Below are 27,678 nucleotides of genomic sequence, written 5' to 3' on the forward strand. Positions count from 1 at the left end.
TATCACACGGACGGCCATGTTTCCGAAACACAAACAACAAGAAGAGCAGCGACGAGGAGCCAGCAGACACATACTGATACGCAGCAGCGACCGTTGGAGGAGAGGGGAAAAATAATAAATAAAATACAGAGCACGACTTTCTGAAAGTACGATTCTGTCGAATGAATACGTTTACAGTGTTTAAAGAGACCAATGCATACGATATATTGGCTGTAGACACGCCGTGCAGACAACCAGTCTGGTAGCTATAAACAGTGAAGGTAAGCCATGGTTCCTCTTTGCAGCCTGTCTTTTAGCTAGCTGGCTAACGTGAGCTAACAAGCTAACCTCGGCTCTTGCAGCCCGAATGGTATGGATTTATCTGTCGAGAGAAAAGCCTTCGCATTAGGCTCTTTTATGGTGAAAAACGCTGTTGTTTTTACCATTGTGTTTTGTGTTGTTTACATCGCATTAGCCCTAGCTGAACACCGACAGCGGAGTGGAGGTGGTCGTCCGCACATTGGCGGAGCAGGCCGGGGAGTCTGATCCCAACACTCCGCCCCCTCCGCCATCATATCTGGTGTCATTTGAACCTACAAGCAAAGGCCTTTACGATCAACGCATACCTTGTGCTAGGTTAGATAGCAAGTTAGCTAACCCATCTCTGTTAACAAACTGAAATATGATAGTGTGAGTTGCTAGTATTATTGCATCGATTGATTTTATCTTCCTTTAGCCACAAATCAGTCTGCTGTAATTGGCTTGAAAGGCGAGCAGTGAAGGCTACACGCTAAAGTAACGTTAGCTCCCGACCACTGACGGTAGCTAATGTCAACTCGAGCTATTTTGTCAACATGTTAGCCATCTTCACGACCAAACAGTTGAGCATTGTTCAGTTTGCTAAAGTTGCAAATTGGTATACATAAAGTGCTATAGCTGTAGCATCGTTTTACACTCGGTATTCTCGTAGTTTAAAATTATAATCCCGCCACATTCTGACGTGCGTAACATTCGCAAATACCCAAATGCATAAGAAATGTCATGTTCTGCAGGCAGCGTTATTTCTGCGTGACCTTGCCTCAGTTTTCTCAGTGCAAAGTTATTACTAGACAATAAAGATATTAATCCTGAATGTTGTGGCCTGGAGTCCGGAGTGAAGTTATGAAATACTTTGGAGTCATGATACTCACAAGCGGGGGACAGATGTTTAGGTTAAAGTTATGTATTCTGAATTATTGCAGTTCTATGTAAATGTGTTTTATCCTGTTATTGAATCAGGCTATTTCTTGAATGAAATGTAATTTGTATGATTCTGAAATCATGATCAAATCGAGTGTATCTTGTTTTGCTGCTTTTAAACTGACAAATAATTGCAAAGTCTGTGCTCATTCAGCTCACCAAACATTACTTGTGAGTATGAAAGTCAGCATCAGTCCCAGATATCGAGGCAGTCTCATCAGTACCCAAAAGGAGTTTATCAAATAGTATTGGTAACCATGGGTCTGATGGAAGTAATGCAATCCCGTCTGTAACAGTGGCCCTTGTTCTAGTTTACCACCATGAGAATTATATTTTGTCACTTAAGTTTCTGTAAGTTGACGTACACACAGGGCCAACTTCATCTCCAGCAGATAAACCTAAAATGAAATATAATGATTTATACCCACAATGCAGTCTGATGTAAATTCAACCTGTCAGCATCCAATATTCCATTTGTCTGTCATCTTAAACGTGTATATTTCAGTACTGTTAGTTGTGTGATTTAATATCGTTGATACTACTCAGGTGGTCTACTCTTAAAGTACGCTACTACAATCATGTTGTACCGGATTTCTTGTAATTACATAGTGTAAGTCAATTGCAATGAGGCATTATAAGTTACAGGAGCTGCAACACTAGCAGTGAGTGGCACCAAAGACTGCCAGCTTCATTCACAATTATTTTCATTGAAAAAAATTAAAAAGTTCGCCATATTGAATTTCAAAATGATTTAGTGTCGATACAATATACATATAAAATGTGTATATAACATGATGTCAATGAGCATCACATATGCATCAAAACATCAAAAGCTTTTTTTTATTATTTTTATTATTACAACATGTCAGAGGACTTTCTAATTAAGTAAACAGGGATGTGTAAGCAGTGCTAAAAAAAATTCTGGCATTGTGACAGTATTGACACTTGATGCTATAGCCCCTTTTACACTGCCAGATTTTCCGCAAATGTCAGGCCGTTTTGCCAGCCAGCTGCAAGCATTTAGACACACAGAGGCGGAATGGCGAGTTGATCCAAGGCGCCCAATTTAGGCCCTCGTAGGTTAGTCATATTGGCGGAACCCTTTTAGTTTAAAAAGACGAGGCGGCCTTCCGCAACAGGAGGGGCTGTTGATGACACCGCACGTGCGAGGAAACGGAAGGAAGAAAGAACAGGAAACAGCTGATAGCAGGAATTAGCTACGCAACCTGACAGACACTGTAAAGATGAGCAACTGGGGAGACAAAGAATTGCGTGCCGTCAGATGACGGGAGCGGTGAAGAACAGGCCGATTTACGCGAGAATTGCCGCCTGACTAGCCGCGGCTTCCCTCCCATGTCACTGTTTACGTCACACGCTGAGCTACACGTTTTGTTACTTGCTCATGTCCCCCCTTGCCCCGAAAAAGCCGCATTCTGTATAAACAAAAGTAGGCAGGTGGCAATTTGCCGCACTCCCCGGTTTTGTTTTTATACTGCCAATGCTGAAAAAAGACTGATTGGGCTTTCCTGTAAATTCGCACAATTCCTATCTAAAAAGGGCTTATAACACATCTGTGTTACACGAGTCATTCAGAATGACATATTTACTGTTGGCCCAATCAGTTTTCTTTTGAGTAATCATTTATCATCAGAAGCTGAATACCTCTTCTTTTATTGTGATTGGCAGGTTTTAGCTTGTTTTAACCAACAAGCATCAAACAAACTCAGAAAGCTGAATCAAATGAAAAATGGTTCTCAGCTAGCATGTAAGTGCTAACGGCATGTACTATGCAGCTGCAGGGAAGTGAGACTAAGTATGTTTACATGACCTAAGAAAAAATCCATTTATTGTGTTAATCTGACTAAAACCTGACTTTTAAAATACATGTTAGCATGTTAGTCCAACTGAAATTGTACCAAATTGAATTTCTCAAAGTTGAACCAACACACCCAGACAATGTGATTGGCAGTCGAATTATTCCTGCATGTGTACAGTTGGTCGGACCAAAAGCGGCTGAGGTGCCCTGCGCATGCTCCACAGTGTCCGCCCCAGGCTTTGACCCTGAAGTCAGAAGCATTAAATGCACAATAGAAGAAGAAGAAGCCAGTAACAACATGGCAAAATCTACATCTAGAGCCATGCATGTTTGGATTGACTAAATGAGTTGTAAAGTTGTCCACCGTGGTACCAGTGTGTTGCTAGCCAAATGTAGCTAACTCCTTTGTCGATTGTTTGGTCTGTGACATTATAGGTCAACTGGAAAAAGGACCAATACTAGCAAGCTGAAAGGGCATATGGGCGCCTATCGTAGTGGAGTCAGGCATACTTCGGTCAATAAATCGTTTCCTTCCCATGCTTGTATACTGGAACAAGGATGGTAGTCCAATTAAATGGCCTAGTCGAGCTATTTCGGTAACCGGACTTCACGGTGCATGTAAACTTACTGACTGACTTGTAGGTTAGCGAGTTATGTAATCCTTAAAGACAAAAATATCTGGACAAATTTAACTAGTTATTGATTTTGTTAAGTTGAATTGGCATGTATTATGCTAATCGATTTAAGTTCACATTGTGCAGTTTCACCCACTGTAAGCAGAGGGGCCAAATGAGGAGTAACAATACACTGAAATCCTTCCCTGTCGCTCTACTCGCCTCTGTTCTCGAGGATTTCGTAAAGAGTTTCTTTTCCAACAGTTCTTCTGAAAAACTGAAAGCTGTTCCAGGGGATTTTTGTCCATATTTCAAATGTAATATACATGACAAATGTAGGACTTTGTCATGTTAATAAAGCTAATTATTTTGTCAGCATTCAAACTCTACATCTCCCACATAGCTTTGACTGTGTGCCAGTGACTAAGACTCATAGTGGAGTTGGGCGTTATAGATAAAATCTTGTATTGATACCTGACTCAAGATGTATCATCCCATTGATGCAAAAATCCTGCAAGTCCAATATAGCCAGAAGGAGTCCTGCTAATTTCCAGCATTGTGCAGAATGGCTTAATGCAGCCAGTGATATTAAAGAGATAGATACCTCCATAGAAGCAGTAGATAAAGTCACTAACTCTAAACAATTTTCTATGGCCTCACAATGTATACCGCTATGTCATCTAACCCTAAACATTGGATTATTTTATCAGCTTTCAAAGTGATTATAATTAGGTACAGCTGATACAGTCTGTGGGTTATTTAAGTGACTAGAACTGATGGGCCCTGATACTGTAGAAAAAATTGATTCAGAGCACAAAGATGCTTAAGTTGATAGTTTTATGGTTAAATTATTGGTTTAGGCTATTTTCTGTTGTCCATAAAGTTAGAGCCGATTACAAAAACAAATACACAGCATTATATCAGAGCTCTAAACAACAACAAAAGTGAATTCTAGATTGCGCTTGGGAAACATAATGTCAGTGTTTTTGCATATGATGGCACATCGCCCACCCCTACAGTGTTAAAAGAAATAATGGTAACAGCCGAGACAGCTATGTTCCTTCTGTCATCCTCAGTTGTACATCTGTCACTATTAACTTAAAGTGATGAGGCTTACTCATGTATCATTAAATATAACAGTTTAAATAATAAGGATGTTTGGTCTATAACCATGTCACAGAGACACACAAGCCATATAAGAGCATTAACTGTTGATGTTTGGTTGCTTGGATATTGGTGTAGTTGCCATGGCATTTTCAGGAATTATCCCCCAAACAGCTGCATGATTTTAGCTGCAGCTGGTTGACAACATCACTGAGATATACTCCCTAGATTTCTGGATGGAAAATCTCCTGCGAGCAGCAGGAACATAGGGCCGAGATTGAGCGCTACACTAGAATTAGTTTGCTAGTTTCATTTATCCGGTGCAGGAATACCACCGTGTTTTTCCTCCAGCTCAGTGTGCCGTAACAGATTGATCAAATCAGGCCAGTACCTTTCAGTGAGTCCAAGGCACGCTGTGAAAATAGTGTGTCAAGGCTACACAACGGAAAATCAAATTACACTTCCTTTCCTATCACAATATAGGCGGACTGCCAAGCTGTGAAAATGCATCTCACCGACAGCTAATTTATTAAGTGTACACTTCTAACATTATTCTTTCCCTCTGTCTTTTAATAGTTTCATTTCTCTGATCCCTTCTCTCCAACTCTGCTTTATTTTCAGTGGTGCAAAGGGAGGAGGACAGGAAATAAAGGAGTTACCTGGAGGGTCTCCGTCAATCCACTTTTCAGTCGGAGTGAGAGAAAAAGGCACGGAGGGAGAGAGAGAGAAAAGAAAAGAGGAGTGCGAGTCGCGTCTGCTCTTGGCAGCTGTTCCAGCAGCCTGTTTCATTGTTTTGGCTGTTATTTCGTTCCTGCGTTACCTTTTTTGATGAATAAATTCATATTTTTAACTTTAATGTGAGATATAACTGCTGTAAAAAGAAAAAAAGAAAGAAAAAAAAGAAAACATTATTACTAGCAAGAGTGTTTTATTTTGTTCCATCGTTAATTTCCAAGGTTCTTTTTGTTTCTTTTTTTATGTTTATCAACCCTTTTCGGCTGTGAGTAGCAGGAGCTTCCATTCTCCAAACTGTTGTCGAACCCCCTTCCTTATCTAGTTAGGACCTGATAACCTGGTATTCCTCAAGCACCTGAAACTGGCAGCTATTCTCTTTGTGTCTGTGTGTTTGGGGAGCTCTGTGACCACAGCTTAAGCACCACTCAGCCTTCTAGTCACCTAAGCCTAACTAAAGCCAGCCAGCTCTAGCCTGGTCCAGCCCAGTCCAGCCTGCTCCGATCATCTGGACAGGGTAAGGCAGTGTGCGCCACATTTGTTCTTTACCTTGTACATTTTTTCACAACTTGACAGCAGCTTGTTTTCTGCAGTAAATAAAACTGAAACTATATATTTTTTTTTCTCCTCAGATACTCAGTTCTGTGTGGACGTGAGGAATATGACTGCTGAGACTCTTAACTTCGGCCCAGAATGGTAACTGATCTGATTTCTTCACAATATTTCAGAGAAAGTGGTACTGAATACATCGAGAAGTAGCTCCTGAACATAATATGTGATTGCTCTCAGGATGAGTAGATAGATTGTTGGCAACAAAGGTCATTTTGATGATTTGACTCCGCTCAGTGTATACTGGAGCTTTTGACCTTTTTCACCTAGTCGTCTTCACCAGCAGATATTCTACTCAGTCATGGAACTGCAGATGTTTAAATTGATATAATTGAGAGCATTTTAATGACTTCCACGTTTTAAAGGAATCTTTAGGCTTCAGTCTTCACGTTCTGTCATGAGATCTAGATGGTAAATGGACTGCTTGAATGTGGCAATTAAATTGAATGGCAGTTTGCTCTTGTGATGAGATTATTTCATGTGTAAAATTGACATTTTGGTCTGATGGTGAAAGGAAAGGTCAGCAGGTTAATTAAAACCGGGATTCACTGCAATCCACTTGTCATGGATCAAATTGGACCAGGATTGTCTGTACTAGATTTTATAGAACAAGATGTAGGCAAAACTAGGGCTGGGCAATATGGCAAAAAATGTAATCAAAATCATTTTTTCCATGTTAGTAGATAGTATAATTTGACAATATGGCCAGTTTGAAGAGTATCCTGATAATATACAAACTTTCTGAACTTTTTTCCTCAACAATTTCCTCTGCGTTGGAGGATAACAGGAGTTCACTTTCAGCACTTTAGCCTAACAAGCTATGTGGCTGTGTAAAACAAACTGGGTGTGAATGAAGAGCACGCTGCAAGGTATTGTGGGCAGAGTGGCCCAATACGTCACATTTCTGCAAATTTGAGTTGAGCTTGGACAGCGGGTGTTTGATCATACTGTCTCTTTCCCTTTTGTTGCACTTACGGATCATGAACGTTGTCATTGTTGACACCTGTATAGTAAATCCTAACGTCTGTTTGATTCCTTTTGCTGTGGGCTCTGCCCTGAAGTTCCGCTGCTGTCCACTGTGTGTGCGCGTGGGAATATATTGAGTATATATGACTGGACCGTGTGTGGTCAGGGTACTAAATCATGGCCTCATTGTTGAATTTAAAAGTTTAGTCTTTAGGTAGTATCCCATGACCAGCAGAATATTTAGTTCTCGGTGTGCGGCAGATTTAGAATGAGCTGCAGTCATCTGCCCCTTTTACACTGCCAGATTTTCCACGAATGTTGGGCCGCTTTGCCGGCAAGCTGCGAGCGTTTAGACACACACAGCCCGATTGGCGAGTTGATCCGAGGTGCCCAATTTTCCTCCTCATAGGGTAGTCATATTGGCGGAACCCTTTTAGTTTAAACAGACCGAGGCGGCCTTCCGCAACGGGAGGGGCTGTTGATGACTTGTGGGAGGAACTGTTGATGACGCTGCACGTGCGAGGAAACAGAAGGAAGAAAGAACAGGAAACAGCTGATAGCAGGAATTAGCGAGCAGCTAGTAGCAAGAGGGAAACGCAAACCTGAAAGACACTGTAAAGATGAGCAACTGGGGAGACAAGGAATTGCGCACCCTCCTTGTCCTCGCAAATGAAGAGGCCATTAACCGTCAGATGACGGGAATGGTGAAGAACGGGCGACTTACGAGAGAATTGCCGAAGGACTGACCAGCTGCGGCTTCCCTCCCACGCCACTGTTTACATAACACGCTGAGCTACAGGTTTTAATACTTGCTCACGCCCCCCATTGCCCCAAAAAAGGCACATTCTGTATAAACAAAAGTAGGCAGGTGGCATTTTGACGCACTCCCCGATTTTGTTTTTATACTGCCAATGCTGAAAGAAGACTGATTGGGCTTTCCTGCAAATTTGCACAATTCCTATCTAAAAAGGGCTATCAAGTTGAACCTGTAAAAGCCCCATGAGGACATAATTGAGGACAGTTTGTACCACAGGCAATGGGGAAACTCTGTCACTCAACCGATTAGCTGTTTTTGGTTTATAGGGCTGGCCCAGCTTTGCTGTGGTCCAGCCAACAATGGCCCTATTTGTAGAGATTGCAGCTGAAACAATTAATCGATTAATCAATTAGCCACTTGACAGACAATTAAGTAGCAACTGTTTTAATGAACAAAATAGTTTGAGTGACTTTTCATGGCAAGATGCCAAATATTTGCTGGGTCAAGCTTTTCAAATGTGAGGGTTTGTAGGCTTCTTTGTTTCAGGTAATAGTCAACAAAAAAGATTTTGTTTGTTTTGGACTTTTGGTTGGACAAAATAGGGTGTCTGAACATCAGACACAACATTTTTTAAACATAGTCATTAACTAAGAAAATAATTGGCATAATTGTTAGTTGCATATGTTTCTCTGGACAAAGAGACCAACCAATATCACTATTAAGGGGTGAGAAATGTACTTGTTTATTTCCTCCCCATGGACAAATTAAGCTTCCTTCCTTCCTTCCTTCCTTCCTTCCTTCCTCATGGCAGTAGCCTTATAGTCTACAGTTCAGTGTGTTGGTATATGTAATTTAATGTTTTCGGTTGTAGCTTTCAGAGGCTGTTTTCTCTTGTATTCACCGACTGTGGGAAAGCAGCTTTTACCTGAAATTAAAATGCAGGTATTGTCACAGCAGTGTCCTGTCCATCTGTCTGTCTCCCTGACATTTTTCCTCCTCCTCAGTGGATGCTTGTATAACGATTAATGGGGGGTGTAGTCTTCGTTTTGGTAGCACTCAATCTCTAACAGCCTGTGACTGCTGTGTGCATTCTTGGTGCAGTGCCAGCCTCGCAGAATATTTCTCTCTTTACACATCTGCAGCTGCTTTCCTCTCAGTGGCCCTTCTAGCCCACTTTCATCCTCGCACCCTTTTAATACAGCTATAGCGGCCAGTTCATGCGCTCACCACATACAGCTGTCTGGCCAGCATGTTTACAAGTCTTTTAATGCCTGTTAGCGTTTAAAAATTATTTAGTCCATTTGAGGTTTTGTTGGCAGCAGAGTCGGCGTGTATGTTAGTCATTGTGGGAGAATTCAAAGTGAAAACATTCTGCCTTGTATTGAGATTTATGTAACAGTTATTAGGCCGACCTTTGCTCTATAAGACTCTCAAAGGATTATGTATGTATAGATTGAAGTGTGTGTTTAGATTTCATGCTGTCGGTTGGGGAAGGAAGCAGGATTTTTCCAAGCTAAATACAAGTGAAGTGGATACAAACATGCAAAAATATTTCTCAGTGTCTCACCCACTGGCATGTTTCCTCAGCTCTCTTATTATACATATTAGTTGCTGCATCACTTTTTTTTAACCCTCTTTGATATGCCACATGCCACCAACTGGTCTTTCATGATGCTTTTCTTTTACCTCTTCCACCCTACATCCCCCTCCACACCTCTCAGAGCTCCATGTGGTTTTGATGTGGGGCTGTGAGTCAATGGCACGTTTTGTAGAGGCATGTGAATGGAGCCATTGTTAAACAGCAGGCCTTGGAATCTGGCCTGCTAGTAATAGCTTTTTAAAATGAAATCTTGAGATTGGAAAGCTAATATATCATCTGTGTTGAGCCAAGTGTATTCAGGGGGACCTGCGTGGGAGGATGGCTGACTCGTGACAGAACATTTAGTAAATTATTTTTTCCCTGCTGCAAGCTGGATGCTATTGGATATTTTTTTCTCCAGTTCAGATGGGGAAAAAATCTATCACATTTACACAATAGCAGTTATTTTTTGTGTGTGTGTATTATGTGCCAACAAGGGAATCCGCACAAGTTATTTGCGAGTGATTTTTCTGCATTGTATGTCAGCTCCAGTCAGTAGACAGAGAGTTATTGCGAACATGTGGCTCTAAAGATTTATTTCCTGTTGAAACACTGACACCTGACCAGTAGCTTAGGTTCCTGGTTTATATGATATTGTAAAAAATGTATACACATTTACATTTTTTGAAGTTGCAGCAAACATTGCATGCAGCAGTGAGATGTCTTGATGGTCTCTTTGAGGTTCATACAAGAAATGTTTATGTAAAAAACACATTATCCTAATTCTTAATGATTCCTGTACTCTTTCTCACGCAGGCTCCGTGCACTGTCCAGTGGGGGGAGTGTGACGTCCCCCCCTCCTTCCCCCGCCATGCCAAAGTACAAGCTGGCCGAGTACCGCTACGGCCGAGAGGAGATGTTAGCACTTTATATCAAAGACAACAAGGTTAGTTGGAAGGTTTCTTCAACGACTCAATGCAACATTCAGAGTGTGAGTTGTCTGGTCATGGTTCCCAACATGGAGGTGGCTGAGCCAGTGGCTAGCAGCTAACAGTGTTAACTCCATAAATGGTGCTAAGCAATGGCAACCGCTCTGACAGAGCTAACAGTGTTAATCGAGGGACCATCGCTACAATTCTGCGATGATGCCGCCCTGGTATCAGCGCTAACTAGGATGTGACACAGTGGTAGTGATGTGCTTGTTAGTAGTATATGCACATGCAGTGCTATTGCATGCCTGACCGGACCTGCTTACCATTACTGCACAATATCTTTACATAGCAAACAGTGGTTTGCTGCTGTATGCATTGAATGTCACATACAGACCCTTTAATGTTTCGCAATCTTGAGAAAGATTGCTAAAAGTGATCAAGCACTGTCTGAACACCGGCATGTATGTTGCTTTTAAACTTCCATTGACCTTCCCATCCTTAAAAATGAATACCTGTTTGTAGGTCAGTTGTTTTTTGAAGTTTCTGGAAGATAGTTTTGAAGGCTATTTGTGTCTTCCTAAATGCCTGTTGTTGTTGTTTTAGGTCCCAGAGGACATGCAGGATAAGGAGTTTGCTGCTATTCTGCAAGATGAGCCCATGCAGCCACTGGCACTGGTGCCTCTCACTGAGGAGGAGCAGGTCTGCCACAAACACACGTCCACAAACGCACTGATACCTGCAAATGTTGAACTGCTTTCAGCTTGTCATGTGATATCTCATCGCGATACGACCTCAGTTTGAAAGCGAGCCGTTCTGTCGGTTGACAAATGTGGCTGTGAGCTCACATTCCTCACATTCCTCCCTTTCGCTCTTTCCATTCTCTCTCTGCAGAGGAACTTCTCCATGTCTGTGAACAGTGTGGCGGTGCTGAGGCTCATGGGAAAAGGGGTGGGCGGGGCCGCCCCAGCTGGAGTGGTCCGAGGACGAGGGGCCACACGAGGCGGTCGAGGTAAAAACTAAAGGCAGAAAGCCCTTCCCAGACACATATTAGAGGAGAAAAAAAACGGCATCAAATAAAGCACAGCATTGATTCAGCCGACGTGCACTCATGATAAATCCACAACCACTTGTGCTAAAACTAACATGAGTCCAACAGCAACATCAATGCTGCCCAAAACCCTTGGCTGAAACTATAATGGCTGTTATCCAGGGAAAGTAGAACAGTTTATTCAAGCCAACCACTGAAGTGTTTATTTCCCTCTTTTCTTCCACCATCTTGATGCAGCACACTTCCTCTTGGCCTGTCTAAATAGTCCCTCTTTTGTCCAGCCACACCTGTATAAAGCCACTGGGCTCGTGAACTCACCTTGTGCACACACAGCACTCTGCACATGTGAACGGCCAATGTAAACACTGGCCGTCCGGTGCAGGACAGCCAAGGAAACAACTTTGAAGAATAATGCTGTGTGGGTTTCATAATTAGTGTGCATGTGCTGGCGTGTGTGGCTTTGCGGTTTGATCTAATCAAACATCGATGCAAGACATTTTGTTTAATTATAAAAGTGCTTGTTGAATTAGAACACAAAAAATATTTGGCTGATTCAACAGAAAAACTGGCTGATCACAAGTTCTCTCATTCAGATGAAGATTATATTAAATATAAACACTTAATTCTCTGTGTGTATTCGATCAGGACGAGGTCGTGGTGAAGGTGGATTCTACCAAAGAAGTATTGAAGATGCGGAGGTGGGTTTCGGCCGCAGCGTCCGAGAGATACACCGCAGCCAGAGCTGGGATGACCGGTAAGAAAACACCCAGCACACACTACCTGAAGGTCAAATAAATCATAGTGCTCCATGGCATAGTAAAGGCGTATATCTGCGCTGCTGATAGAAGCTGTCATCCAGTGTAATAAACTCAATAATCCGCTCTGGTATTTTTGTAGAATTTCGCCCTCGTGGGATGATTTATCTCACTTTTGCAGACACCTTCTCTTATCAGCCTAGGCTGAACTAAAGTATCAGCTTGTTGTGTTTCTTCAGTAGTTTTTCTTCACAGGCCTGGTTAAAATATGTGAATTGCTATCTGTGGTGATGAGATGCAAGTTTGAGCTGGACATATTTCTTAAAGATAAAACTGGCTGCATGTTTTCCTCTGTTTATCACTTAAGGGATTCCTCTCAATTTCCCTTCCTTCCCTCAGGGGCGAGCGTCGATTTGAGAAACCGCTGCGGCGGGAGGTGGGGCGTCCTGGCTTTGAAGAGACTGGAGGTCCCGCGGGTCCAGGGAGGAAGGAGCACACAAGGGCTGACAGCGATAACTGGCGCATCCTCCGGGAGGAGCAGGAGGAGGAGGAGGGGGCGGAGCCTGGCACCAACTGGAGAATTGCTGGACCCCGCAGGGATGGTATGATAAATACAAACATTTGTTTACTGATTTTACTGCTGCCTCAAACTATTTTTTTTAAATGAAAGCTATACCCAAGAAAAAGCAAAGGTTTCATTATTAATTTTCTTTTTAAAATACACGATGGGCAGTCCATACACCTTTGATGTGATTTTATTTGCCAGTATGGAGGGACTGCTGCAGTTAAGACTGGGTTTGGTGACGGTTGTTTAACACTCAGTTTGCTGTCATTTCAGTGCAATTCTCTGTTAAAGCAAGCACGGACCGAAAATGTTCCAATTTAGTTCTGGACCTATTGCTTACTCACTGACTTTAAGTCCCAGTGAAACCGAAGTTATTCCGTCCTTAGCTTCTGTACTGTGACGTATTTCCTAGTGAAGCTAAATATTTGAGTGGTGTTAAGTTACAAGAGGGATTTGAATCAAAGCAATTGACTGGGCTGCATAAAACCAGGCAGGCTTAGAGTTGCATACAAGATGCAGCGCAGTCTGCTGCCGAGTGGACTTTAGCCTCCACACATACCACCCTCACCATTAGATCTGGGGAAGATAGAGGGAGAGATGAATGAATAAGACCTCTCCCACATTGTTTCGGAAATGAAAACAAAGGTTTTCCCACTGTTATCCAAACACACATCTTCTCCTTGCTTTGTTAGCTACTACAACCAGTAAACAGTAAAGTGCGGTTAAAAATATGATACAGATTTTTTGCCATATATTTGCCATATAACAAGAGATAAATGATCAATAACACAGGTACACAGGATTTAAACTTGGAAAACTTGTTTTTTATTTCACTGGGTCTTTAATTATATTATGTGTTTATTACATATTATTACATCTCAATCCCAAACGATTTGCCCTTACTGTAATGTTTAAAGAAGAACTTTTTCTCAAATTATACAGGTAACTAAATGATTCATATGTGGGTTACATGGCCATTTGTATTCAGTAACTTAAAACCACATCAGACCTGGCCTGTTAGGTTCTTCATATGAGCAATAATACTCTGAGGCGTGAAGGAATTTAAAAGGCTGACGCAAGCATTCAAATTAGTCTAATCACACTGTGAAAGATTAAAATAGTTCTTAATCCATGCCATCAAAGCTCAGTTGTGACAATGTGCAGCAGATCTAACTCAAACAGTAGATACAGTGACATCCAGTGGCAGTGAAGTGATTTCAACAAGGCAAAGCAGATTGTAGCTGAAACAGAGCTGCACCTTGAAGCCTCAGCAGTTTCTGAGGACGTAACAGTCACATTAAGAGACCAGATGACTTTCCGAAAACTCATCTTAAACTCTGAACAGGTGATATATAACAGATTCCAAGACATAATCACTGATTGTCTGGGTAACTGCTGTAACTTGGTAATATGTTTCTCCTATGAAACCTTGTCTCTGAGCAGCTACTTGTGACATTATCTTCACTGATGGTGGTTCACTTCTTTGCCAGATGGTGGTCCTCGCTCAGCAGGCTGGCGGGACCATACCGGTCCAGGTGAGAGTCGTCGGAGGAAGTTTGATTTTGATTTCCGGGACTCTGAGGGCCACGGTGGTGGCCGCCGGCGTGCAGGCAGCGAGGGACTGGAGGACGACAGGGACGGCCTGCCCGAGTGGTGTACAGATGAGGAGGATGGAGAGATGGGCACATTTGACTCCTCTGGAGCTTTTATGCCTTTGAAGGTATGCTTTTAAAATACTTGCAACCACTGGTATTATTAACATTTTCACAGTAGCAGGCTCTTTGAATGAAGTACCAGCTCTTATTTCAGTAAAGTCTTTATATGAAAAAGAGTATTTGTCGCACTCTTTAATTTCCTCTTCCTCTCCTGGTCTTCTTCTTGACAGAAGGGTGGCAAGGAGACAATCCTGGAGGAGGAGTTGGAGTTTAAGGGGATAGAGGAGGAGGAGGAAGAGGAGAGCTTTGCTGACATGGAGGGGAACAGTGCCGAAGGAGACAAAGACAAGGGTATGGAAAGATTTAATATTTTCTTCATTTAATAATTTTAGAATGTTAATAAAACTGGATGAAATGGAGCACAGTGTATGAGCCCTTTGCCCCTTCTCAGTGTGCATAGCAGCCAGTTTCTTGCACTTTGTCTGCACAGTTTTTCCCAGTTGATCACAGGCCCAGGAGGAATGAATTACTAGTGACTGTGGCATCCTACTTAATGTTTTTTTTCCCCCTTCCTTTCCTCCGCTCTCTCCTCACAGAGAGTAAAGATGCTGGCTCTGCTGTAGGGGATGGCGAGACGAAGCCAGCGTCACCATCCTCCTCGCCTACGGCTCCCCAACACTGCACCCCTCCATCCCTGGAGCCTCGGCCCAGCAACGCTGGCCCAGCGGTGGACAACCCTCAGCTGAGCAACAGCCACCCTGTTAAGGCCAACAGCACGCCTAGTGAAGGTACGCCTGGCTCCGTGGCTTTTTGTGTTTAAGCAGACTTTAGTGCAACAACACGAAGATAGATTCATTTAGCAGCATTATTTAACTATTTATTAAGGCAAGTTATTTTGCATTGTGAAACGTTAAAGTGTGAAACAGGACTGCATGATGTGAGAAAATACAAATGGTATGAACAGTTGATTTTGTAAAACATGGGTAGGAGCTGGTGCTTAAAATGGCTGACTCTCACAAATTAACCCAAGTTAAAAATGTATTTTTAACCTTTGCATTCTTTTTGGAAACACTGGAAAAATATGATTGTTGCAAGGAGTTAATTTCCAGAGCATCTCTATCCAAACATTTGGCTATTTATACTTCTTTCTTGAATTACAAACTCTGATTTGAAGCATTAAGTGTCTTGCCATGGTTCTGTAACTTTAGAGCTTTTGGCTTCTTGCATTCAGCTAAGCTCTTTCAGTCTCAGGACAGTGAGTGTGTGGGAGGAAATTCAGCCACGTTGTTATTTTGGCTTGATACACAATATGTTTAGCCCCAGTCATTTAATATCTTGTTTACTGAACCCGCTCTGCTGTTCCTGCTTTATCAGATTCAGAGCCAGTAGGTGGCTCTACCCCCACATCCAACCTCACCATCCCATAAATAGACATACTAAAAATAGGGCCCATTGTTTCATGAAAGTTTCGTCTTGTTGTTTTTGTGTCAGACATGGCTCCGGCAGGGGGCTCCAAGGCCCAGCTGAGCCCCGGCGCCCCCGCCTCCTCCAGTCTGCCTCCCCCACCCCCATCCTCTGCTGCTCCTCTCCTCCCTCCACCTGGAGGAGACGCAGAGGACGATGAGGGCATGAAGCACCTGCAGCAGGTAGGAACAACAGGAGGCACATTTCAAGCAGCTGTCTCCAGAAATGGTGTATAATTATAACAGGAAGCAGATTTAACTTTAATCAACTAGTGATTATTTTGCTCCAGAATATTCTAGACTCATTACATTGAATAAACAATGAATATGTAATCTGTGCAATGTACCCATGTCAGTCATTGCAACTTAATTTGTGCAGATCCACCTGATGGTTAAGCTGAATTAGAAGATGCAAGCTAACAAAAGTGAACTTAGCAGGGAAATTGATGTGGGGGTTTAATGACAGCCTGCATGTGTGTGTGTGTGTGTGTGTGTGTGTGTGTGTGTGTGTGTGTGTAGGAGGCAGAGAAGATGGTGGCATCACTGCAGGACACTTCTTTGGAGGAGGAGTGTTTCACCCAGGCTCTGCAGCAGCAGCAGGAGAGCAGGAACACAGCAGCTGCTCTGCCGCTGTCACATGAGGCTGCCATGAAGTGGTTCTACAAGGACCCGCAGGGAGAGATCCAGGGTATACTCACACACCTCGGCGTTTTATATACTTATACACTCATAAATACAAGCGTAGCGTAGTGATTCATAAATATGGCTGTTGTGTGAAGTAGCTGAAATGAGGCACACAACGTCAGCTACATAATCGCTACTCTCTCTCTGTCTTTCTCCGACCTACTACCAGGTCCATTCACCACAGTGGAGATGTGCGAGTGGTTCCAGGCTGGCTACTTCACCATGACCCTGCTGGTGAAGCGGGGCTGCGACGAGGGCTTCCAACCCCTGGGGGACGTCATCAAGATGTGGGGCCGCGTGCCGTTCGCCCCGGGGCCCTCCCCGCCGCCCCTGCTGGTGAGACAGCCACCACCAACGCAGCGCCCGCAGCCCAACCGGGGGCCCGCCGGGACTGTGAGTCAGAGCTCAGCCAACGTAGAGGATGGGGAGGGGAGGATGCAGAGGAGAGGGAAGATTGATAGACAGGTTACGGTAAAAAAACAATGATTCATTCAAATTCAGTTAAACATGAGAGACTACATTTGAAAGTTACTGAAGTTGCCCCCACTTGTTTTTAAGACATTGTATTTGTGTTAATATCTTGATTCCCTCCTGTAGGATGTGGCAAAGAGTTATCAGTATTCAAACCACAGTAATATAACCATATGCAGTGGCCTCAAGTAAAAGTCACTTGTTGCATGTAAGCTTCAAATTAGTGGAGCAGAACAGGGCAGGTTCCCTGCCTTCATTTTAAGTTGTAATGTAACACAGATATTGTCACATGTTCCTGATTGCCTATAAATGTGGCACAGTTGATCAGATGTTTGTGCATCTATGATAGCATGTTACTTTTATCCTGCACAAATTAAATGAACAATTATTAAATGGTCCATTTGCAATAGTTTAGTGAAGTTTTTTGCTCCACAAGCAGTTCTCTCCTAGCTTTAACCCACTGTACATGGACAGCTGTGTTTTGGTATCCTGAGTTTGAGTATGCATTGTACTGACTGGTGATTGCTGTCTTCTTTTCAGGGAAACCTGGACCAGGATCGCCTGAAAAAGCAACAGGAGCTGGCAGCAGCAGCTCTTTATCAGCAGCTCCAACAGCAGCAGCTATTCCAGCTCATTAACAGGTAGGCCTACGGGGGAGGCGAAGGTTTCATCTTCCATGTCTGGACAAGTGTACATTAATTTGTGTTTGTGTGGGAGGAGATTTTGACTTTGGACTTTACCTTCAGTGTTTGACTTTGCCTGTGCGTTCCAGGTGCAGTGAGCAGGGTATGATGCCTTCGATGAACAGGTCGATGTCAGTGCCAGATACAGGGTCCATGTGGGACATGCATACCTCAGCTTCACAGCCGTCAGGTACATTCTAGACTGCAACTCGGTCCTGTGTGTGTGTGTGTGTGTGTGTGTGTGTGTGTGTGTGCGCGCGCAAATACATATGAACGGATGCTGTACTTAATGATGCTAACATAACCCGATTTTATTTCCATGCAGGCGGTGAAGCCAGTCTTTGGGACATAACAATGAATCCTTCTACTCAGGGTCCAACTCTCGAACAGCTTCAAAAGGTGGGTTGAGTCGTGAGGTTTTCAGCCTTTGAATGCAAATTCATATCTACATCTGCTAGCTTTGTTTTTTTATGTTACATGTCTTGTGCATATTATCAGTTTTATTGCATCGTATTGTCATCACAGCCGAAAACTTTCAATTTAATGCACTTTTTATTGCATACTAGACAAATTGGTAGCAATGCTAGCAGGCACAATAACCGTAATGAAAATGGATTGTGTCAGGAAACCTTTTATTTGCTTATTTTGATCTATTTCAATTTGACTCCCGATGTTTTCCCTTCAGCTCCAGCAGGAGAGGCGAGACGCTGAACTCAGGGCGAAGCGTGAAGAGGAGGAGCAGCGTAAGAGGAGGGAGGAGAAAAGGAGGCAACAGGAGGAGCAGAAGAGGAGGGAGGAGGAGGAGCTCTTTAGACGCAAGCAGGTGAGTTGAAGGAAGGATATATTTTTAACTTTCACGTTACAGGTTTGGCTCATGATAACTGAAATATTCTCGGCACAGTTGTGCTTTGAGTTTATTATGCTGAGGATGGCTTTTCAATGGCTTTGGATGCTGTCCACCGAAGTATTGACCTCTGTCATATCTTCCTGTAGTGTCGCCAGCAGCAGGAACTGATCATGAAGTTGCTGCAGCAGGCCCCCCAGCAGCAGGGTCCTGGGGCAGGCAGCTCAGGCTGGAGCGGGGCTCCCTCCTCTGGGCTATCCAAGGCAGGAAAGCCCCCGGCTCTGGCTCTGCTGGAAATGCAGCAGGAGGCAGAGAGGCTCCTGAAACAGCAGCAACAGCAGAGAGCCCAGCAGCAGAGAGACCGCGTGAGTTTCTGCAGCTTTAAATTAAATGTTTCAAAGGTTTCATACAGACAGTCTGTACCATTAGGAATGCAAAAAGGAAATGACATGTCATTTGTCATAATGATGTCTCGATCCGTTTCCAGCACTCCGGCATGTCAATGGGGAGCTCCTCCATGGGAGGGCAGTGGGTGGATGGTGTTGGCATGTGGGGCGGAGGTATGGAGGGTAAGGGTGGCAGTGGAAGCTCTTCAGGCAGCATGGGCATGTGGGACGAGGCTGTGAAGAACCAGTCCGGCCTCCGTGGCAACAGCAACAACAACATGGGCTTGAAGAACAGCCGCAGCAGCCCCTCACTCAGGTACATGCGACCACATAAACTAAAATGAATATTACTGCACGTCAAAGATATATTTGATGGCCTGTTAAAAATGCTGCCCCTTTGCCTGTGATCCTTTTTTCACACCTACTCAGGCAGATAGCACTGTAGTATGAATTTATATGTGGTGTAGTTGACGAACATAATTAATATGCATTGAATTTATGCATCATCCTGTATGTCCTCTGCAGTGATCAGTACATGATGCGTCGTAAGCGGACTGATGAGGAGGAGAAGCTGCTGAAGCTGCTGCAGGGCATGAAGCCTCAGGATGGCTTCACTACCTGGTGTGAACAGATGCTGCACGCTCTCAACACCTCTGCCAACAACTCCTCCTCCTCTCTGGATGGTAGGCTGCTCGGCTTTAAACTATTTATTTAGCAGTGTCAAGGTTGAGGAAAATTAACCTTAAATTCCGATGGCTGCTTACTACGTGTTAAATCCACTGTGTTTTTATTTTTCATGCACTTAAGAGTAAGTTGATCTCTGCACCTTTCCCACATTTTCAGCACTGCTAATCATTTCAACTGAATGTTTTTTTGTGAAGTTGCCACTATTGTGGCATACCTGAAGGAGGTGGAGTCTCCCTATGCAGTACTGGACTTCATCCGGTCTTACCTAGGGGACACAGTGGAAGCCAAAGAGTTCGCCAAACAGTTTCTGGAGCGACGTGCCAAACAGAAAGCCAACCAACAGAGACAGCAGCAGCAGGTAGGCCTGAGCCAGAAAGGTCTTATTAAAATGAAAACAGCGTACGTCTAAAACAACCTGTTGCATACAGTTATCATTAACTCCCCCAACACACACACTGAACATTTTGAGTGACAGATCTGGGAAATGGTTTCTGTTATACTGACTGTTAATAAAGAGAGAAGACAATAGCATGAGTTTGGATGTTTTATATGAAAGTCAGGGTTGTATAACACCAGGACACTAATAACAGGCTAAAACGGCTATAAGAGAAGCCTTTGAAGTGTAAATCCCTCCTCGTCTCCTCTTTATCTACCCCAGTTATCAAAGGAGGTGGCTGGACTGAACATGAACTTCCCTCTGCAGGTAAGTCAAGATATGCATTTGTAATGTATGCAGATGGAGTTTAGCCATTTATGGGAACAGCAGGCATTGTGATTGTGTCTTTTTGTGTCTCCTGCTGCTACAGCAGCCCTCCATGACATTACCCTAATGTAAGCAGTGTAGATTTGATGGGACTTTCAAGGCTTCTTCAAATGTATGTTAACTTATTTGTACACTGGTTGCTGAATATCAAACCTGCGTCGGCAACTTCAAATGTCAAAATAAAAATCCACGTTTTGTACATCACTTCTGGGGACAGTCAGTCTGTCCTTGAAAGGATGGACTCTTGTCATTTTGTCACAGCTGATTTAAAAAAAAAAAAACTACAAACACTTTTTTTCGTGTGGCCATTTAGAATGTCTAGACCAGCATTTGTATCATTGACTTCATTTCTCTTTTCTTTGTTTTATAGGACTCAATGCGAGGTATGAATCCAAGCACCCTGCAGTCCATGTTTCAAGCCAGCCACATGGGCAAGGCTGGTCTCTATGACAACCAGGGGGGAAAGATGAAGAAGAAACAGCCCATGATGCTGCACTCTGACCCCAGCATCTTAGGTACGTGACCCCCACCTCCATTTAATATGTCTTCCTTTTGACTTCATTTGTCTGTAAATGGTGAAAATCTATACATAGCCAGCTTTAGATAGCTTGACTGCAGATTAGCGTTGTGAGTAAACAAAACACTTAAGTTATTTAATACACAAAACAAGCCAAAATGGAAAATGCATTCATCATCTGGAATCAAATGAAGTCTAAGAAACTACAAAAGAAGACACGCAGCTCTCTGAAGCAGCAGCAGAAAGCATCACATCTTCTTGATGACTTGTTTACACCCACTCCAGGTGGTGAGTAGGATGTGCTCATAGGGTTGGCTTATGTCTAAAGTTTATTTATGTGCCCATGAGCTGTGTGGAGCCAGGGATGGGATACGGCGCACTCTTGAAGTAGATGTGAACAGGTGGCCAGACAAATGTGGTGTAGGCAAAAATGGATATTGTAATCTGTATAGTTTGGGCCTTATTAGTCTGTTTATATAGAACACAGTGGAGGGTAAAAGGTTGTCCACACACTGATTTGTACAAGCTCTCCAAGATTAGATTGATATAAACCCCTGCTGTTTCTAACACCTGTTTGCCTGATGAAGATTGTGCTGGTTGAAAGAGTGAATCAGTACACATTACACTCATTTAGAGCGATATGTGCTAGCTCCGAGGCTTGGTTTGACAACTATCTACCTTTTCTACATTTAATTATAAACAGTAGTAAAGGTTATATTTATGGTTCGGTGAGGAGTTTTTTTCATGCATTTACAAATAAGCCTTAACCATTCCAAAACAGAGAGCTCCTCTTATCAAATTATTTCTGGCTTGCATCTTTATCCCTTGCCAGCCCTTCTAACTCCCCCACGTCCCATCCTCCTCTGATCTTACTCTGCTCTCTCCGTCTCTTCTCTGTGCCCTCCTTGCCCCGCCCCCTCTCCTCCCTGCAGGGTACTCATTCCACAACACGGGCGAGTGTCTGAGCCTGAATGAGATGGAGATGGTGGAGGATTACTGATGTGACGCAGCGCAGCAGCAATAGCTACCTGAGGCCTTCTGTCTTTTAATCAGACAAACCTGATGACGAATGTGCACTGCTGGGGGAACCGGGGGGGTGGGGGATAGGAAGGGAGCAAGCGTGAGGGTAGGTGCAGGGTGGAGGCGCCTGGATCTGCGCCTCCCACTCTTTCCTTCCCTCTGGCAAGAAAAAAAGGGCTCCCTGCTGCACCAGTTGATCACTTGAGCAGGGGAGAGGGGGGTGAGGAGGGTGGTGTTAAAAGGAAGATGGGTATCCTCTGGCACTCAAAAGATTAAGCACCTTATACTGAACTAATGCACTTTATTGAGATGGGATTTGAATAGTTTTTTTTTTTTTTTTCATGTGTGTGTGAATGTGTGTCTGTGTGTGTGTGTGTGTGTGTGTGTGTGTGTGTTGGGAATCAGTGCGGCATACAGTGTGTGTACATACACATTACCTGTGTGCATCAGAACTGGAAGGGGGCGGTGAAACAGTCGGTCGGTGGGGTGAATGGTCGGGCTGTTAGGTTTTCAAAGTCAGGGGGACCTTTTAGTTGAAACCTTATCAGAGAGCAAATCCTTTCTCGAAAGACAAACACTGTTGATATTTCTCTTGTTTAGCATTTTTTTTTACGTTTATATAAAAAGTAAAGCTATTGAAAAATGGATTATAAAAAAAACTTGAAGATTTGCACTTGCCTAAAAAAGAAATGACAAAAACAACAAAAAAAATCAAACAAATGGGGTTAGTTATAGAAGTGAATATTTTTGTGAATGTGTGTGAATGACTGTGAGAGCGCGCGATGGTTGGTTTGTGTCAGTAATATACCAGTCTGCACAATGTTTTTTTTTTTTCATTCTTTTGTTGCTTACCAAGATGTATGAAACATAAGAGGCCATTTTTTGTCTTTTTTGTTCAAATGGTAATTTTGTATTCTCATGTTAAGAGAGTGTGTGCGTGTGAGTGTGAGTGTGTGCGTGCGTGTGTGTGTGTGTGTGTGTGTGTGTGTGTGTGTGTGTCCCTTCTCCAAACGGGGACTTGAATGAATGAGAGAGAGAGAGGGGGCAATTGCACAACACATCCTTTCTCTCACCAGCTCTTCATCCCCAGATAGACGAAATAGAAATGCATACATTTGTAAATGTTAGCTTTGCGCTCATCACATGATGACCACCACTAGTTTATTTCCCTTAGCCTCTCCCAATGGGGAGCTGTCTCTAGGCCTGTGAGGACTAGCAGGCAGGGCGAATCATGAGGGACATTACTGTGTGTGCATCGGAATGAGACTTTGTACGTATGTGTGTGTTTGTGTGTGTGTTTTCAGTGTGCATGTTCATTTACTGTTCATAGAAATGAGTTAAGACTACAGGTACTCATTTTGAATACATGTGCTTTTTTGTATGTGTATGAATGCACATTTGTGCCTAAGAACTTGGATAGGGTGCGTGGCCATTGAGACATTAACTCTTTTTTGAGAGCGAGTGTGATGTGTGTCAGTGCTCAGCACAGTGTATGTAAAGTATGTAAGTTTATATCGTAAATATTTCTAGTTCATTCTAGGGGTGATCCATCGGAAGGTTAGTCCAGTCTGTTTTTTCCTGGGGTGTGATCACGTTGCCTTTTGTCAGCTCTCGAACTTGTGAATGAAAGGTGTCGAGTTTCTGACTCTGAAAAAAAAAAACAGCATCTTAATGTGCAAGTGCACAGAACGGTGCATGAAATGTTAGCATATTGTGTTACTTATTCGTTGTTGCAATTTGATAATGACGAGTTTTTCTTTTTTTAATGAAAAATATATATGAATATATACATTATATACAAAGTTTAAAAAGTATTTGGACTAAGATAATGAGCACTTGGGGCTGCTATTTTTGTTGTGTGTTTTAATTTTTTTTTTTTTCCTTAATTTTTTTTCATTTTGTTTCATTATCGCCATGTGAAGTGTGTGTATTATTTCTTAAGAAAATATTGAATGTATTCCAAAAAAATGACAAGAAACCCGTGCTGATACCAGATTTTTTTTTTTTCCTCAGAAGATTTCAAAAATGGAAACAAAATACAAAAAAGCTTCAAAGAGTTTAGCGAGAACTTTTTTTATTTACACAGTGGAGAAGAAAAAAAAAAACTCGGGATGGATACAGTTGAACACACTGCCTCTACAATCCTGGTCGTACAAGTAGTGACTAAGAATTAAAAGAAAGGACTCTTTCTATTCCATACTGGAGCTTTGGTTGTTTACAAACCACATGGATATCTGTGGGTGCAGTTTTGTTTTTGTTTTTTGTTTAAATTTTTCTTTTTGTTCCCACATAAGACGGGTGGGGTTTGCAAGTGCGCTTCTGCCATATGGACATTGAGTGGTGTTGGTTATTTTTTTTTTATTTTTTACTTTTTTGAGGAAGAGTGGCAGGCATCACAAGAACACGGACAAGATCCTCTAACTGGACCTTTGCGTGTGGTTGTGGATCCTGAAACGTGATGATCAACCACGGAGCGGAGGCGGGGAAAATCAAGGACGGGCTCTGTTTTGTGGAGAACGGAGTGCAGGGCTGCAGAACCCTAGAGGGAACTGAGAGGGCGATATGAGTACACACTTGTCTTCACCTCAACCCTCATAAGCACTCACACCCTGCCCTCACCAACTCACCTATGCACTTTTGTTCATTCAAGCTGTGAGGTACCATTTTGGGGATGGGAGCACAATTACAACAGGAGGATTGCTACGACTTTGACAAAGTCACTGAAAAGATATTCCCAAACTGAAACAAGAGACTCGAGAAGCATGTCTTCTCCCACCTCCTGTGTATATATATCCATATTTTTGTATTATCTTTCAGAGTAGAAAGAAAAATTTGCAAACGGATGAAGGAAAATTCATGAGACGTTGATTATATGGAGTGAATGTTCTTCAAGGAAACCAATCTTTTTGAATATAGTTTGAGATAGACTCGCTGTGAGATTCCCTTAGTTTGCCAGTAGCCCTGAAATAATCAGGGATGGAGGGGGGGAGAAAAAAAAACATGGACTGAGGTGTTGGACATGCTACAGTGGCTCCAAGACTGACTGATAGTTACTTATCAAAAATGGATGCTGCCGTCGCTACAAAGAGCCCAGCCAAGAGTGTTTGATCAACATGCACAGTAACGAGGCAGACGTGGGTTTGAAGAGCTGTTGGCAAGGATGCTTCCATTTCATCTCCCAACCCGATGACTGCCTTGAGAGCTGAAGAGTGACTGCAGGAGGAGAAATTGTTGGCAATGGTGAGATATTCTTGCTTAATTTCTTCTTGGCGCTGTATACTAATGACTTAATTTGATCCATTGACTTCAGGTTAATCTTGTGGCCCTGTTTCTAACAGAATAGTTTGGTGACGATGGGCTTGTGCTCTTTCTTTCTGTCTCCTCACAGGAGTCTGGCTGTGCTTTATTTGCTGCCCTCTGCAAGGAGGATCTAATCTACAGCCAACCCATGAACCAGTTAACCCTAAACCTGTCCCTCGAACTTAAACCCTAAGAAACTTTTTTTCTGTCTTGACCTCGGACCGGGCAGGCCATTGGCATTATCAGTTGGACAGTTACCAGATGAAGTTACAGGTTTATCGACCATGGATCCCATCTGTGTTGGAAGTGCTAGGTTGGGGATTTGATCGGACGCTCCCCGGCGAGGAAGAGGACGAAGAGGCACGAATCGTCCAGATGTCATCACCCACCTCAGCCTGAGACTCTCAGGTGGTTGCGTGGAGGTCTTCTAACCAGCGGGACAGAAGACCTGCCCTCCTGCCCAGAAGTCAGAGACTGAGAGCTGGACTGGGTTTCGATGGACGTGGCTGGATTACGTCTGAGTCACCAGAAATCCCTGCAGCTGCGGAACTGGATGAACTGAAAGAATTGTACAAAAAAAAACAACAACAACAAGACTTTGAAACATGACAAAACACAAACGCGTAGCTACATGTCACATAGATTCTAGAGTTCAAAAGAGTTGCAGACACTACATGCACACCTACAGCGAAAGCAACACACTCAGTTACATCGTCTGCACACATGATAGGGCTGCATCAATACAAACCACACAGATACAGACACACACAAGCATCATCGCTCATCAATATAAACGCTGAGCTCTGTAAATAATGTAAAAGTTTGTGTTTTGATTTTTCTCATAGTGGTTTTGCTTTATTTCTCTGTTCAACATGCCTTAAATTGTATAGTTAAGTCCTCAGTGGCTAACTGATTTTTTTTTGTTTTCCAAATGATGAATTTAAGTTGGAAACCACCTCCTTAACTGTCCTCTAAAGTCAAAGAAAGAAAGGAGCTTTCTACAAGACTGTTTACCGTTGGCCAACAGGACTGTCTGTTCTGTATTAATTTGATACATGTATGTCTGATCACCATGGAAGTTACTATTTAGCTACAGAGTAGAGCAGAAAGCAGTCTTTGATTAATCTGATTTTGCTGGTGGTTAGCTTTTGTTGCCCTTTTGGTTTCCTTAAAATGAAGAGTGGATTTGTTCAGATTTCCTGTTTAGATTATCGCTGAAGGTGCAGGCTTAATAAAGGGCTGTAGTCTGTACTGTCTGGAGCTGAGCTGATGGGGTGGGATGCACAGGATTGGCTTAAAACACAGATTTGTTGCTGTGTGGTAACTATTGTTGGATGTACTGCTCCTGGCGAAACTGAACCAGAATGACAGGTCCTCAAATTTCAATACAAGCTGGGGCTTTTTGGTTATTTGTTAACACTCCGGGAGGCTTAAATGTATTGGAGGCAACTAGGTGCTTTTTAGAGTTTTGAAATTTCAAGTCAGGCTTGTGTTAGGAGTGTGGTTGTAAGAGCAAACTTGCATTATTTGTAGTAGTTGTGGGGTTTGACACTAATCCTTGAGGTGGGTCACAACTTGGCCCAGATTGCCTTGCTTTTGTCTGTGCAGTGTTTAGTGCTGCTCACGATCCCTGATGGCACTGAATAGATAGTGAATTAACTGGTCAGTTGTGTGTTGTCTGAAAGGAAATTCTGTGTCCTGAACATTTGGAGTGTCTTGTTCCATTTTGTATATCTAATTGGATTTGAGAGATTAATGCTTTTAGTCAGCCAGTTGTTTTCTTGTGTCCTTGATAACTAAACAAAATGCAGTTTTTAATCCAAATGGCAACTGATAGTCATCGAATACCTTCAGCTTAGAATTGAATTCACTTGTACATTTGTTAAGCTGAGGCTGTGTACACTTGGGTAGCCACAGTAGGTATGTCATAACTGTTGATACTAAATGGTTATGAAATTTAATGTTGTAATCAGTTGCCAAAACAAAGAAATTGACTTTAATCACGAGTGTACGATCAAGTCTCTTATTCGTGAATGACTTAAAAAATACCTTTGTTTGAGATTTTTAAAAGCTGATACTGTGTGGCATTAGTTGTCGGTCAATCTGTCTGTCTTAAAAAGTAAAACGGAAGTTGTTTGCAGTTTATTGTACTGCACTACACGTGCTTTTATGGTTAGATTAACTGCCATATTGTGTTGTCAAAAAGCCCCGGTTGTTTGGTTGCAGCCTCTGAAAAGATCATGTCATGGCCTGTCCACTCAAGTGTAAGAAGTTGATTGTCTGGTTTATTTTAGCTTTGGTAACTGTAGTTCCAACAATGTTGTTATTATAAAAGATACAATGAGAGTTTTATCCCAGTCAGCTCAGCTCCTTTGCTTAATAAGTTTGAATGTTGTTGAAATAACAGCATACATGTAATGAAACTGTTTTGGAAAAGAACAACTGAACGATGTGTAAATAGTTTGGCTTTTGTTTGTTTGAAGAACAAAATAAATACTAAATAAATAGCA

The 27,678-nt window shown here is 42.7% G+C and overlaps 1 protein-coding gene across 3 annotated transcripts; it reads left to right on the forward strand.

Annotated features, from left to right (window-relative positions):
- The first annotated feature begins 10 nt into the window (after positions 1 to 10).
- gigyf1a (GRB10 interacting GYF protein 1a) lies at positions 11 to 27,678 on the forward strand. Of its 3 annotated transcripts, none has more exons than XM_050067146.1 (26): positions 11 to 260; positions 5,374 to 6,001; positions 6,117 to 6,180; positions 10,212 to 10,341; positions 10,931 to 11,026; positions 11,219 to 11,336; positions 12,021 to 12,129; positions 12,530 to 12,732; positions 14,186 to 14,415; positions 14,581 to 14,701; positions 14,947 to 15,138; positions 15,842 to 15,996; positions 16,333 to 16,501; positions 16,667 to 16,968; positions 17,509 to 17,609; positions 17,741 to 17,841; positions 17,977 to 18,050; positions 18,337 to 18,474; positions 18,645 to 18,860; positions 18,983 to 19,197; positions 19,407 to 19,564; positions 19,763 to 19,926; positions 20,227 to 20,271; positions 20,702 to 20,846; positions 21,781 to 25,108; positions 25,257 to 27,678. In XM_050067146.1, the coding sequence occupies exons 3-25, from the start codon at positions 6,146 to 6,148 to the stop codon at positions 21,846 to 21,848; spliced, it is 3,285 nt and encodes a 1,094-aa protein (XP_049923103.1). In that variant the 5' UTR covers positions 11 to 260; positions 5,374 to 6,001; positions 6,117 to 6,145; the 3' UTR covers positions 21,849 to 25,108; positions 25,257 to 27,678. The 3 variants fall into 3 exon arrangements, with proteins under 3 accessions (XP_049923103.1, XP_049923105.1, XP_049923106.1); XM_050067148.1 differs by having other exon boundaries at positions 16,667 to 16,890; XM_050067149.1 differs by having other exon boundaries at positions 16,667 to 16,833.

This window comes from Epinephelus moara, chromosome 17, assembly GCF_006386435.1.
Source record: "Epinephelus moara isolate mb chromosome 17, YSFRI_EMoa_1.0, whole genome shotgun sequence".
NCBI lineage: Eukaryota > Metazoa > Chordata > Actinopteri > Perciformes > Serranidae > Epinephelus > Epinephelus moara.

What these genes read in the sequence shown, in the direction of transcription:
- gigyf1a (XM_050067146.1), top strand. Translation starts at nt 6,146, where the DNA reads ATGACTGCTGAGACTCTTAACTTCGGCCCAGAATG. An exon ending in CTTAACTTCGGCCCAGAATG is followed by an intron (nt 6,181 to 10,211) that starts GTAACTGATCTG and finishes TTTCTCACGCAG; the next exon opens with GCTCCGTGCACTGTCCAGTG. An exon ending in CGAAGGAGACAAAGACAAGG is followed by an intron (nt 14,702 to 14,946) that starts GTATGGAAAGAT and finishes CTCTCCTCACAG; the next exon opens with AGAGTAAAGATGCTGGCTCT.